Source organism: Hakea prostrata, chromosome 4 (genome assembly GCF_041222555.1).
Source record: "Hakea prostrata isolate BN-2017 chromosome 4, UWA_Hpros_2, whole genome shotgun sequence".
In the NCBI taxonomy this organism is placed as follows: Eukaryota; Viridiplantae; Streptophyta; class Magnoliopsida; order Proteales; family Proteaceae; genus Hakea; species Hakea prostrata.
In genome coordinates, this window is record NC_142603.1 from 6,947,655 (window position 1) to 6,960,756 (window position 13,102).

The 13,102-nt window shown below is 37.2% G+C and overlaps 2 protein-coding genes across 4 annotated transcripts; one reads left to right on the forward strand and one right to left on the reverse strand.

The window, feature by feature from the left end:
• Positions 1-173: 173 nt before the first annotated feature.
• On the reverse strand, positions 174-8,550 carry LOC149017481 (calcium-dependent protein kinase 29-like). Of its 2 annotated transcripts, XM_089151813.1 has the most exons (8): positions 7,443-8,545; positions 6,160-6,303; positions 5,659-5,811; positions 5,230-5,345; positions 2,235-2,402; positions 2,035-2,162; positions 620-719; positions 174-508 (listed from the first exon to the last, which is right to left on the reverse strand). In XM_089151813.1, the coding sequence occupies exons 1-8, from the start codon at positions 8,122-8,124 to the stop codon at positions 434-436; spliced, it is 1,566 nt and encodes a 521-aa protein (XP_089007939.1). In that variant the 5' UTR covers positions 8,125-8,545; the 3' UTR covers positions 174-433. The 2 variants fall into 2 exon arrangements, with proteins under 2 accessions (XP_089007939.1, XP_089007938.1); XM_089151812.1 differs by having other exon boundaries at positions 2,035-2,402; positions 7,443-8,550.
• A 2,266-nt stretch (positions 8,551-10,816) lies between these two features.
• On the forward strand, positions 10,817-12,989 carry LOC149017482 (NEP1-interacting protein 1-like). 2 transcript variants are annotated; one of them, XM_089151814.1, is made up of 5 exons: positions 10,817-11,142; positions 11,693-11,871; positions 12,090-12,173; positions 12,260-12,427; positions 12,543-12,989. In XM_089151814.1, exons 1-5 carry the CDS (start codon positions 10,974-10,976, stop codon positions 12,663-12,665), a joined length of 723 nt encoding a protein of 240 aa, XP_089007940.1. In that variant the 5' UTR covers positions 10,817-10,973; the 3' UTR covers positions 12,666-12,989. The 2 variants fall into 2 exon arrangements, with proteins under 2 accessions (XP_089007940.1, XP_089007941.1); XM_089151815.1 differs by having other exon boundaries at positions 11,053-11,142; positions 11,420-11,871.
• Positions 12,990-13,102: the final 113 nt, after the last annotated feature.

A 13,102-nucleotide genomic window follows, 5' to 3' on the forward strand; every position in this document is an offset into this window, starting at 1 on the left:
CAGCATGCACACATTTACTGTACACAGATTAGAAACGCTGTTTTTGTTTCAAGATACTGGGTTTTTCATTCCTTCCCTGCTCAGTGCAGCCTCTGCGAGTGTTTTATTGCTATCTTGGAAAATATAAAAGCGTTAGATGGTTGCTTAAGAAAGGAACAAGGAAAAAGCCACATGTCAAATCACTTTGCTGGAATGTATTTACTAATAACATACACAATCGTATGAAATTGTGCACATAATACATAATTTGTATATACAAATTGCAGGCTTACAGTTGATGATAGATAGGAAAAGCCAACAATCAACTGCAAAGCCAAAATTGATCTTTCAGCAAGAACCGATAGTTGAAAAGAACACAAAGAGAGACCACCCCTGCAACATGATATTGCAGGCGAATATTGGTTTTTTATTTCTGTGCAGTAGCTTGATTGGTTCATCTATGTTTTCCAACAGAATCATGACCCTTCCTCATCATTTCTGCAAACTCTTCATAATTGATTCTACCATCCTGCATATTTCAATCAATTTTAACAAAGCTTAGTACACAGTATAACAGTTTGTACCAAGAAAAGATAAAATGCACAAAATAAGTAGCTATAAGAGTCTAAATTAACAGTACCTTATCTGTGTCCACATCATCAATGATTTCATCTATGCTTGCTTCATCCCCCATCCCATATTGAGTCAAAGCAGTCTTCAATTCATCTCTTGTGATAAACCTGGACAGAATCAAAAGACAAAGTAAGGTAGAAATTCTTCTTGCAGGTGACAAATATTGTTGTGCTTACCTGGACATGGTTATGCCACTGTCTCATCCCTTCAACTTCAATAAAACACAACACTACACCGGTCTGAGATCAGGATTTGGACTTCGCCAAAATAAATCTGTTTTGGTCGATGTCTATCAGGCAACTCAGCTGTTTACAGTAAGACCTCCCATTAGGTTCTTCAGGTTGATAGGTAAATCTGGAGAACCTGAATCTGAGCAAACTCGACAGTTTTGGAGGTTGTCAAGTTGCCACTCATCCACGTGATCAAAGGACATTTCCTATTTTTCCAATTTATAATGCATCTGGTACATATTAAGTGTTGCGTTCGATACCTTATATTCATTTACTGACTCATTTAACATGGTTTTTTACTTAATAGCAAGTTCAAACTCTGTTATCTTCGATACCAGCTGAGTTGGACTATTCTAAGTGGACACTAGAAAATCTGAACTCACAAAATGAGGTCCATTATTGAAACTTCAAGTTTTCCTTCTCTTCTTTGTCCTCATTTGCTGAGTGTCTAGCTAACATTATGGGATGGATCTTTTCCTACAGGAAGTCATGGGTAGCAAGTATATCTTATTCATGCTTATAAGGCCTTTCCTTTCAGGCAAATGATTAAATGAATTATGCAGTTCACCAGATCTCAATGAGTCAATGTAAGTGCTATTCTTGGAAACCGCCAAACAGTTTCAGCATTTCAAACTCACTGGCATGTTTCTACCCCCCCCCCCCCCCCAACAAAAAAAAAAAAAAAAGAACTCCCTGCCATTGGTCAGATTCTTTGACTTTTTTTACATACATGCAACTCTGCACATCTGAACCAAATTGCAGATCAAAAGATATCCGTGATCTGAGTATGAAGTTTAGTCTAAATTCTTAACAAACTACATTTTGATAGACCATCTCAACCCCTCTAATGGACAAAATTCAGACAGTAAATTGAAAGGCCATCCATGCCAGAATGATCATAAACACAATAATATGATTAAAAAGCTTCTCTTAACAAGGCAAGTATTTATGGAGAAACTCTTCAGCTGGGGCGTTGGATGGTTTAATTAAAAATTTTGATACAATCTTATCATTCTAAAGTTTGAAATTGATGGATGGTCCCAAAAGAAAATGCTGCTAGATTTATCCTTATTCCCATGAGCAATACCCAAGATACCATCTCATGTTTTTTCAGGCAAACTACCAGTGCTTCATCACTACATGATGGATAAAGAAGCTCGGGCCCATTATAGGTAAGGAAAGAAATACTTACCCACTTGCATCTTTATCAAAATACTGAAAAGCTTTGAACAGATGTTCTTCTTTCTCCAGTCTATGGCGTTGCATAGTAGCAGTGATAAACTCGGTATAGTCTATAGTCCCATTCTGATCAACATCAGCCTGAGGACAAAAGGCTTTCAACTTTAGACAGGTCATAATACAAATGAAAATAAAGAGATGAGAGTATCTTACTGCATCCATTAGCTGTTTAAGTTCAGGTTCACTAAGCCTGGATCCCAGTCTATTTAGTCCAGTCTTAAGTTCTTCATAGGTAATTGTACCACTGTTATCAGTGTCAATGTTGTTGAACATTTCTTTCAAGCCCTTGATATCTTCCTCTGAAAGACTTTCTGCTATTACCTTCAAACAAACAAACAGGTATAATTAGAGCAAGGAAAAGATTCCATTGCATACTGGGCGCTTGAAGGGGTTGGGGGTTTGGTTGGTGAGAAAAGGGGTTATGTGAAGTGATTATGAAGCTGGGCAGAGGCATTCTTGAGTACTGTGATTTGTGACCATTCAAAGAAAGAACAAACCAAACACCTTTTCTTTTTATTGGTCTGGTAAAAAAGCTACATTTCAAATAGAACAATGTCTGGATTTGGTTGCAAGGTTCTGAAGTTCCTAAAGGGTATCGTTCTAGGAAGATCTAAAAATACCAACATCCTTGTCAAAATTGTATGCACGTGACATAGACATGCTGGGATCTATAAATGGCCCCAGTGGAAAATATTTCAAGCAAGGATTCGTCAATATTTCCTTCCTTGGTTAACAGTATTCATGTCAGCCATGAAGAGTGGTATATGAACCCTGTTTATTGAAAATATGTTTTCATTTGGTATGATGATGTCTTAATGTTAGTGATGACATTATAATTTGTATGGTATCTAGGTTTATATTTAAAAGACACAGTGATGTTAGTATTGGTGCTGTTTAGTAGTGTTACTTTTTGTTAGCTATTGTTTCACCAAAAGCTTGACTGTTCGGGAAGGGTAGCATAAATGTATACATCAACACTACCCACACAGGTAGACCATGATCTCATGGTCCTTTGCACTTGGCCAATATCACATGGCATGTAAGGAGAAGAAACATCAGGGGAAAAAAATAATTCTCCTGATGCACTTGTTTGGGTTTGAACACATGACCTCCCTGCTCTTATACCATGATAGCTACTGTTTCACCTAAAAGTAACACTACCAAACCGTGTTGTTAAGTTGATTGGAGAGTAAGGATTCATGTGCCTGACCCAATTTAATTGGATAAGGTTATGTTATTCTTCATTGTTTGATTAACCTCCATCTTCTCTGTAGTTACAGATTTTACCACTCATTTTTACTATAATTACTATTCTTTCCAAAACCTTGTTAATTGCTTAAAGAAGTACAATACAGTCCTAAAAGTCACAGAATTTCCATCATACATTCAATCTGAGTTACTCATCACAAGCAGATCCAAAAGCAACCCCATTTCCATTACAACATCTGTTTTTTATTATTATTTTTAATTATATTTTTTAAAATGCTTATTATGACATGGTCTAGTTGCTGTCTTATAGTTTTAACAGATCCTGTGGTTTGTTATTTGCCATAGTTCTCAGTAATTGCTGTACATGGTCAAATCTGGGACTTGTAAACCATGATTTACAAGATCAGACTTGGTTATAAGAATGCACATAATGCTGCAGCTGTTCTTGTTTGGCTCATTTTCTGCTGATGCCGGTTGCTGCTGCCATATGATGTTGGGTTAAACGTTTTATCTACTTGTGTTCAGTGTTTGTTCATGTGCAGTGCTTGCTACACAAGAGGTAGATTAGGTATTATTCTTAGTAGATAAAGGTAGATTAGGTATTATTCTTACTATTATCTATTTGTGTCATATAGTCTCATATGCCTATTTGAAGAATATTATTTTCTACCATGTATTAACTTAATCTTTTGTGTCATTTGCTTGTGTCATTAAAAATGTGTATGAATATGGTTATTGTGGTTCACAGCCACATTGCTGCATTTGTGATTTGTGACTGCCAGATGTAGTATGCAGCACACCATGCTGCCATTTTATTTGTCTTTTTTGTGAAGATTATTACTTGTGTTCCTTGAGACGGATGGTGCTATTGCTCAATGGCATTTTGGTTTGCAGTTGGCATTGCTTATTATGTTTGTTGTTGTCTGGATTCATTCCATATGAAGATCATTTTTTCCTTTTTTTCCCTCTCTCTTTCTTCGACTGTTGACTGATGGTTGATGTATCTGTGCTGGTGTTGTGACAGGAGGGAGTTTTCCCTTTGGTTCTGTTGCTGTAGACCAGGGCGAACCCAGTGCCAAAGGCTTCACACAAGCAGATCCGGGGGACGATTTCCCTACATGGCCGAACCCCAGCAATTTGTTGTTGACTATTGGCTTCTATGTTCATATTTGCTTAAGTTGGGTTTGGCAAGTTGGGTCTATCATGTTTTTCCAACCTGGAGCATAGAATATATATACTCCAACTTGAGAGGGGTGTTGAGAATATATTGCTAGGATGTTTTGTAATGATTCTAGGTTAGAGGGTTATTTGTAATTTTCCCAAGTATTGTCCGTATTAGACATCAGGGCTAACATTCCTATTAAAATTATGAAAAGTTCATACTTTAAATGAAGATGCTTCTCTAATGGTTAGACTAATCCAATCTAGTCAGGCAGACACATTTTCTTCATTTCTTCTTCCTTTCTTTTAAGCTGCACCAGTCAATGCCTGTTCCTATTTTGTTACATGCTATTAGAGCATCAGGCCCATTACATTAATTAAAACATCCCAATACTATATCCTTGACTGAACCTTAAGGAAATTCCTGGAGGCAGCCACTTAATGGTAGATTATACCACAGCGACAGTTGTGCCGTAGGATATGTTCTGATGATCATGGTCCAAGGTGATGGAGGATTCCTTGTTTAATTTATATAAACTTTGTTAAGCAAACTTTAATCTATATAAACTTTGTTAAGCAAACATATAAATATAGTATTCCATCTTTTCATGAAAAACAAAAAGGAAGATGTGGCATTGAATGATTAGTTTTCATTCAATATCAAAAGACAAATCTATCAATCCTGGATGAAATCAGCTGTAAATTTAATGGATGCTAACTATGGTTCATGTGTTTAGATGTATATGCATAAGACGTAATTTCTGTATGAGAAACCCACCTTTATGGCAATTTTCTTTAGCTTATTCATCGCTTTGAATTGCTTCATTCTAATCAAAACAGCACTATCAATAGGTTTATCAGGGGCGTCACCATCTTCTCTGAGCCATGGATGCTCTGGTTGATATATCATTGTAAGAATTTCAGCAATTGTTCAATAAACATATATCTATAGATATTGATATTAATCAATGGCAAGACCCTTAGTTTATTTAATGGAAAATGCTTCTTGAAATTTAAGTATAGTCAGTACCAAAATGATAACCAATTGGATGATACTAATCATCTTATGCATACACCTTTTCCAAAGTGATGACTACATCTGATGCATTAAGATCACCCAATTGATATGGTTTTGACACATGACCTCCCTAGAAGTTGGCCTATCTGGTCCTGCTAATTGAATTTTAACAAACAATTCACTACTTACCAAGGGCTTGGGTAGCAGTAATTCTTTTCTTAGGGTCATGTGTTAACATCTTCTTGATCAGATCTTTAGCAGACTCAGATATCGAAGGCCATGGATTGCTTTTTAAGTCGAGCTCTCCTTCTAAGATCGCATCAAATATGCCTTTCTCCGTTTCTGCAGTAAGTTTATTGATATGAGTGTAAAACATTTTCTGAAGTAAAAATTTATTCATACAATTGTATAACTTAGTACCAAGTGGATATTTTAGGAAACTTCAATGAAAAGGAGTTCTTATCAAATGCTGACCATATGGTATAAGCAGCTGTTTGGATGAATAGTTCATTTGCATTTGAACCACAGGGTTTTCTCTAATTTTACTCAATGGCAATAATTATGGTCTGCCAGATTACCTAAGCATTTACTACCTCAGAATTTGTTTTTTCAATTTTCCATTGACTATGGATTTTCTCATAGGGCACCTACTTTTGGAAGAGGGTGGGAGGGAGTACAGATTTTACTTACCAGCCCAAAATGGAGGTACACCACTCAGGAGAATATAAAGGATAACACCAGCACTCCAGACATCTATTTCCTTCCCATAGTTTCGGCGCAGAACCTCTGGCGCCACATAGTAAGCACTTCCCACAAAATCACGGTAAATTTTTCCTGGAACCATTGTAATGCATGCATTCAGTAGAGACCTTGAAAGGTTGGAGATGAATGTGAGCAAGAGCAAAAGTATAACAATCACAGTAGGATTCTCCGATATGCAAAAGCATATAAAAAACCTCAATGACATGCATTCTCCAATGGATGTAATCAAAGAGTAAAGTGTTGCAAAAACCTTGATGAATCTTTCAACTACACTACAATCATGCACCCCTGAGCTTAAAAACAACACTAGATATCCAGAGGAAAGACTACATTAATAGATTAGCCTTTTCCCTTCATGAGAGAAAAGGAGAGAAGGGTTTCCGAACTCGTAGCATACACAACACTAGAAACCTCTTCCCTCTCCCTCTCTCTCTCTCATGTCTGATGCCTTCCTGACTAATGAACCCAATACTATACTATGCTACACACGTAAGACTTCTACCATCTCAGCTTTACTCTGTCCTCATGTAAACCTGACTGTTTGCTATGGCTACTGTAGGATGTTTCATGTGCATACTTCAACAACCAAAATATACGTATTCGTCATTCTTGTCTTTCCTCTATTGAGGCATTACATAATCCACTCTACAATTCAGCAGTCAATAATAGCTGCTTTGGTCTGTTTCCATTGCCCAGTAGGCTGGATGTTATCCATTTTGTTTAATTGCTTAAAATTGAAACAGTTTGAGGTGGCATGACCATGTTCGATGGAGGCCTTTAACTGCTCCAGTACAGATGAGTGATTTAATCCAGATTGAAGGAACTAAAAGAGCTAATGGCAGACTTAAAACTTAGGAGAAGTGGTGAGAAAAGACATGCATGGCTTAGGCATTTTATCCAGTGTGACCACAAATGGAGCTGATTGGAAGGTAGCAGAACCCCGTTAGTTGGGATTGGGTTAAACTGTTGTTGCTGCTGTTGCTTTGCACTATAAGCTTGTCTAAGCTTGAATGACAGTTGCCATTGGCAGCATTAGTAATTTGAGTACCAATATCAATGAAAGAACTCAAGCTAATCAATCAATATAGAGAAACAATCAAGCTAGGAAGGAACTAATGTACCTAATAACAATCAAATTATTGCAAAACAAGATGGAAAATATCAGAACCAGTCAGCAAGTTGCATAATAGCATTTGCAAATTCAAACTGACCTGCTTCAATGAAAACGGACAATCCAAAATCAGTGGCCTTGATAGGAGAATCTTCATCCGTACACACCATCAAAAAGTTCTCGGGCTTCAAGTCTCTATGAATCACCCCCATGAAATGACAGACATGAACCACAGTAACGATTTGGCGACATATGGATGCAGCTGCTTTCTCCGTATAGCTACCCTTTTGAGTGATTCGATCAAATAGTTCCCCACCCGAACACAACTCCATCACCAAATGCAAGTTCTGCTTGTCCTCATAAGCACCTTTAAACTCCACAATGTTTGGCTGACCAGTAAGGTGCTGAAGGATCAGTATCTCTCTTCGGACATCCTCAATGTCCTTAGTTTTCACCAGCTTCCTCTTCGATATCGACTTACAAGCATACTTCAAACCCGTGGCCTTCTCGGTACAGAGATAGGTAATACCAAACTGCCCTCTACCCAGTTCTTTCTCAAGATGATAAATTGAGCTTAAATCAAACATGGGTTTTTCCAGAATATTACCAATCTCTGAAGTAGAAGACGATATGGTTATTGTCTTTTGGGAAGAATCAGGTTTTGGTGGTCTTGAGTTAGCCCGTTCTTGGGTTTTCTTAGAAGTTGGCTGACTACTAGGAGGAGATACCTCTGGAGAAGAAGTGATTGGAACTTTACGAGATCTGGTGAAGCAGAGACCCATTTCAGAGACTGAGCTTAGGGAGCTTGAGAAGGTGTTGACGTGAGAAAGTGAAAAGATGAATTCTACCTCAATCGATGATGGGTTTGTTATGTAATGCACTAAATCTTAGTAGCCTTGAGGTTGAATTATACTTTGCTTTCCTTTGATCTACAAACTTTGGATTTAGTTCCGCAACTCTTCTCTTGATGCTTTAACGTTCGCTGCTACTTTTTCCTGCTCTAAGCACTCTGCTTTTAGAAAAGCATATGTGAACACAGCAGCAGAGACAAGAGATGGACAGCTTCGGATTCGTAGCGTGCTGTCTGGTTTCGCATATAAAGATGGTATCCTTTTAATTGATTTTTGGGGCTTAGTTTCCAAAAACCATCCATGAGAATTTCATTATATACAAGAACAGTGACCACAAAGATGGTTAACACACCACTAGAGGGCAAGGATTTCCATGACTTTTCATCAATGTGATTACGACACCTGATTCTGTTCCACTTGTTATAATTTATAAACTACAGCTCTCTTAATAGTTCACCAACCCCAAACCCCAAACCCCAAACCCATCTAACACGTTGAAAGACTTTTAAAAGTACTCTTTTGCCCTTGTCCACCCCGTGCATAACCGGGTTTATACAGAAACGCATGTTGAAGAATCGAAATCGAACCCGGTCTAACCAATTAATCCTCTAGTTCAAAACGTAAGGTTAATGTAACCAGAACCACGAACCACACGGTGTCGAGTTTAGAAAACAAAAAGATGAATATGATTTCGTGGGTCCCCTATCCAGGGTGTTTACTCGTTGAATTCTTTTCCCATAATCAAACGGAACAATCTTGAGCTTTTTCAAAGGAAGGGTGGGACCGTGGGGGCGAAGAACATGTGTGATGTTTGGTTGACTGGAATTGTATTCCACGCTAGGAACACGCCGGGTTAAGAACATGTGTGATGTTTGGTCGACTGGAATTGTATTCCACCGAGGGGTGGCTCAGTTGGAAAAGCCCAACGCTTTCAGGTAAAAAGTCAAAGTTTGAATTCCCTCAGGGCCAGGGACGAAGTCCCGTCTATGTTAATTATATAAAAAGTGCCTCGTCTATATTAATTATATAAAAAGCGCCTTGAGGATGTAGTCGTGGTGTGGACATTGGCATAGTTTTAGATTTAGGTGATAAATGCAAAGTTTGGGTTAGGGTTGAAGCCTTGGTCCAATCCAACTCAACCCTATCCAATCCGGATTTTAATCATGACATAATTAATAATTTATGGTGAATGAGATTGCTAATGCATTCTTTCAAGGACATGGAACTCAGCAACGACTAATGGTGTTACTCTGATTAGGATCCACACGTAATATATTGCATTAAGGGACCCAACATTAATTTGTGATCCACTAAGGAGACCCATACGTAAAAATCTCAACAACTTTTTAATGCAAGGTTGATTAGGGTTAATCAAGGCCTATTAGGATCATCTTGGACCAGCCCAATCTGATCAGGGTCAATCAGAGTGGGCCTGGGTTGGGCTGAACTGAACTGAACTCAATAGGATAGACCCTGGGTTTGAGACTTCTTGAACTTGAATCAGGATTAAGATGGGCCTGAACCGAGCTAAACGGTCTCAGAATTAGTTTTAGATTTAAAGAAACCAAGCCCATATCGACAAGAAAATGTACTTGTCATGTTTGGTTCTCCATTTCAAATTTTCAATGGTAGTTCTCATTCCTAGCCTAACTCTAGTTGGCAAGAATCTAAGCTCTAACTAACCCTACTCAGGCTAGATTAATGGTCCATTTTATTTATTTATTTATTTATTTGTGTTTTTATATATAATATATCATAAACATTAATCATTTAAAGAATACTTAAAAATATTAACTGTAATATTCAATGTAAAATAAAAATTAAAGTCAGGTCAAACTGAATCTTCATCTACCAAATGAGAGAGACTTTAACCTCCTTTTAGGTTTGAAATGTTTTATTTTCTTACCATATTAAAACAAATGAAACTTGCTTGCAAAACTAACTGCAACCAAACGATAGAGACCTCTACCTCCTTTTCTCTTTTTAATTTCTTTTTGACAAAAATGCAAAAAATAAGAAACTCAATATCAAGGTACAAGTAGCTAATGTTATCATATTTATATACTTCCAATTCAACAATTCAAGAGAGAGTTTGTGTACAATAAATGCCGATGCATCTAATAACGAACATTTGGTTATTTTCAGAGCGTATCGATTCTTATCAACGAAAGACAGGGTTAACTGAAGCTGTTCAAATAGGCATAGGTCAACTAAATGGTATTCACGTAACAATTGGGGTTATGGATTTTCAGTTCATGGGGGGTAGTATGGGATCCGTAGTAGGCAAGAAAATCACCCGTTTGATCAAGTATGCTACTAATTGATCTTTACCTCTTATTATAGTGTGTGCTTCCGAAGGAGGATCAGATTATTTTCATCTTACACTGATGAATCTTGTGCTGCACTAGCATTTATAGAACCTTCATAAAATGATTGTTACTCAATTGACAATGATAAATAAATCTTAGTAAAGAAATAATAAATTCAATTATTTTAAATAATATATTTAATAATCTCCATCCCTATCTTAAAACTCCTTACTTCCAACAAAAATTGTGTAATAAACATAAATGATACTAAATACATTAAAGCTGATATTTTCTTGCTTTTTTATTCTGTTGGAATCGGTATGAGATGTTCAACCAATCTGCCGTACAAACAGATATGGATGGGCCATCCATAAAAGCTGCTTCTGAAGTGTAAAGCTTTTTGTGGGATTTTCTTCATCTTCAGTTTTAATGGTAGCTTGTTCATTCGACTAAACGCCAGGAGAAACAGTAATGGAGTTTTACGCTTACCCTTCTCCTTCCCCTGGGCCATCTCCTGCAGATTCTAGTTTGTCATCATTTAGGATCTGGGCTGAAAGAGTAAGAGGGGTTTGTCGCTCTGTGGCTTCTGCGATTCTTCACAACTTCGTTTCTGCAATTTTCACTTTCGTTTTTGCATTGGGTGAGCTGCGCTCTTTGATTATTCAATTTGGGTCATTGTTCTTTCTTTGTTAGTTCTGTTCTTATGGTCTTTAAAGGATGCATTGGAAACAGAGGTATTTGGTCATTTCAGAAAATTAGGTTCAAATTATGGATTTTCTCTCTTGTTCTACCCTTTGACAGTTTGTTTTTCGTTTGTCTTTTATTGAAATTTTATTTTATCCGTCTTTTATTGAACGATCCCAATAAAGCGATAAATACGGCATTACATTCTCCAAAACCCCTCTCAAATTTTACAGTGTTGTATCAAACAATTTGACAAGAGAAGTGATCCTCCTGGGCAGCAACACATCTGGATGTTCGTAATTCTGGGAAATTTTCAAAAGAGAAGGATTTGGGTTTTTTTGTCTTTCATCTTCACGGTGATATTTTACTAACTGGAACCAGATTGTCTGGTGGTCCTTTTTATTTTGTTATATTTCTTCTGATGGATCTAGCTTGGGTTGAATGTAACAGTGTTCTTAAGATTTCTACTTATGCAATTACTTATTTCTGCTTCTGTTTGTTTTCAGTGGGTTCACTTTTAGGTGCAATGACTGGAGCTTTGATAGGTCAAGAAACTGAGAGTGGATTTTTCCGTGGAGCTGCGGTTGGTTCCGTCTCTGGTGCTGTTTTCTCGATTGAGGTCTTTGAATCTTCTCTTCATCTTTGGCATTCTGATGATTCAGGACTTGGGTGTCTCCTCTACTTGGTAAGTAGCCTTGCTTTCAACTTGTTGAAGAATAAATACTTCTTCTCTGATATAATTATTATGTTTCTTGGTATTGATTTGACTGTAAGATACTAGCAACAGAATCAGTTGGATTTATTTTTGAAACTATGTTGCCCAAAAAAGAGAATCCTTTGAAACTTAAAACTTGCTGCAATTTGCCCATACCCCTGCATTGATATCTTCATTGGATTGATCAGATTGATGTTATTGCTAGCCTTCTGAGTGGAAGGCTTGTTCGGGAGAGAATTGGTCCAGCAATGTTAAGTGCAGTTCAGAGTCAGGTAATTATAACCTTGAGGTATAGCTGTTGATATGGCAAAAAGATGTGCCATGCTGGTTTACTCACAATGTGGACAGTTTTAATCAGATGGGTGGTGATGAAACTAGCTTTGAAGAGGTCACAAACATTTTTGAAACAGGAGGAACACAAGGGTTGTCTGGAGATATAGTTGAGAAAATCCCAAAGATCAAAATCACAAACATTAACAATTTGGATGCATCTGGGGAGAGGGTCTGCTGTTCAGTTTGCCTCCAGGTTTAGCCTTTATTCTTTGTTAACTATCATGTTCTCTTCTGTGAGTGTTTCAATTGTAAAATCAAGGACCTGATTAGATATCTATGCTTGAAATTTTGTTATTTCCTACCCTCAGGATTTTCAGCTGGGAGAGATGGTTCGGAGTTTACCTTACTGTCACCACATGTTTCATCTACCTTGCATCGATGAGTGGCTCATCAGACATGGTTCCTGCCCATTATGCAGAAGGGATATGTGATACCCTCCACTGCAAATTACTAGAAGATTAATTTGATCTATTCTTTTTAGTTCTTGCTTTTGTATTCTTAGTTTCTTTTTTTATGGTATACGATGGACTCTGCAGCTCCCAGTATTTGACCCTTGGCCTCCAAGGGAGAATATGTAGATTTCCACCATTTAGATTCCTAGGTTTTTTTTTTGGTCATACAGTTTTCCCACTTGACTACCTTGTATGTAACAGTAAAACTAGCACCTTGATTTTAACAAAGATTCAGAATAGCAATACATGAATGATCAATGTTGTTGCCATAAAAAAAAAAATCTGTGTTCTTCCCCTTCTTTTTCTCTGCTTTCAGAGATGATGTCAATGCTGTTCACTTCTCCTGCTCAGGCTTTTTGACAGTATTCAATACTATAATGATACAATGTAGATATATTTAGTACCATATTAAATAC

Coding starts and splice junctions, on each gene's coding strand:
- LOC149017481 (XM_089151812.1), bottom strand. CDS start 8,124: ATGGGTCTCTGCTTCACCAGATCTCGTAAAGTTCCAATCACTTCTTCT. Junction 2,403..5,229: donor TAAAGAAAATTGCCATAAAG/GTGGGTTTCTCA, acceptor GTTTGTTTGAAG/GTAATAGCAGAAAGTCTTTC. Junction 720..2,034: donor TTTGATAAAGATGCAAGTGG/GTAAGTATTTCT, acceptor GATTCTGTCCAG/GTTTATCACAAGAGATGAAT.
- LOC149017482 (XM_089151814.1), top strand. CDS start 10,974: ATGGAGTTTTACGCTTACCCTTCTCCTTCCCCTGGGCCATCTCCTGCA. Junction 11,872..12,089: donor TTGGGTGTCTCCTCTACTTG/GTAAGTAGCCTT, acceptor TGGATTGATCAG/ATTGATGTTATTGCTAGCCT. Junction 12,174..12,259: donor TAAGTGCAGTTCAGAGTCAG/GTAATTATAACC, acceptor AGTTTTAATCAG/ATGGGTGGTGATGAAACTAG.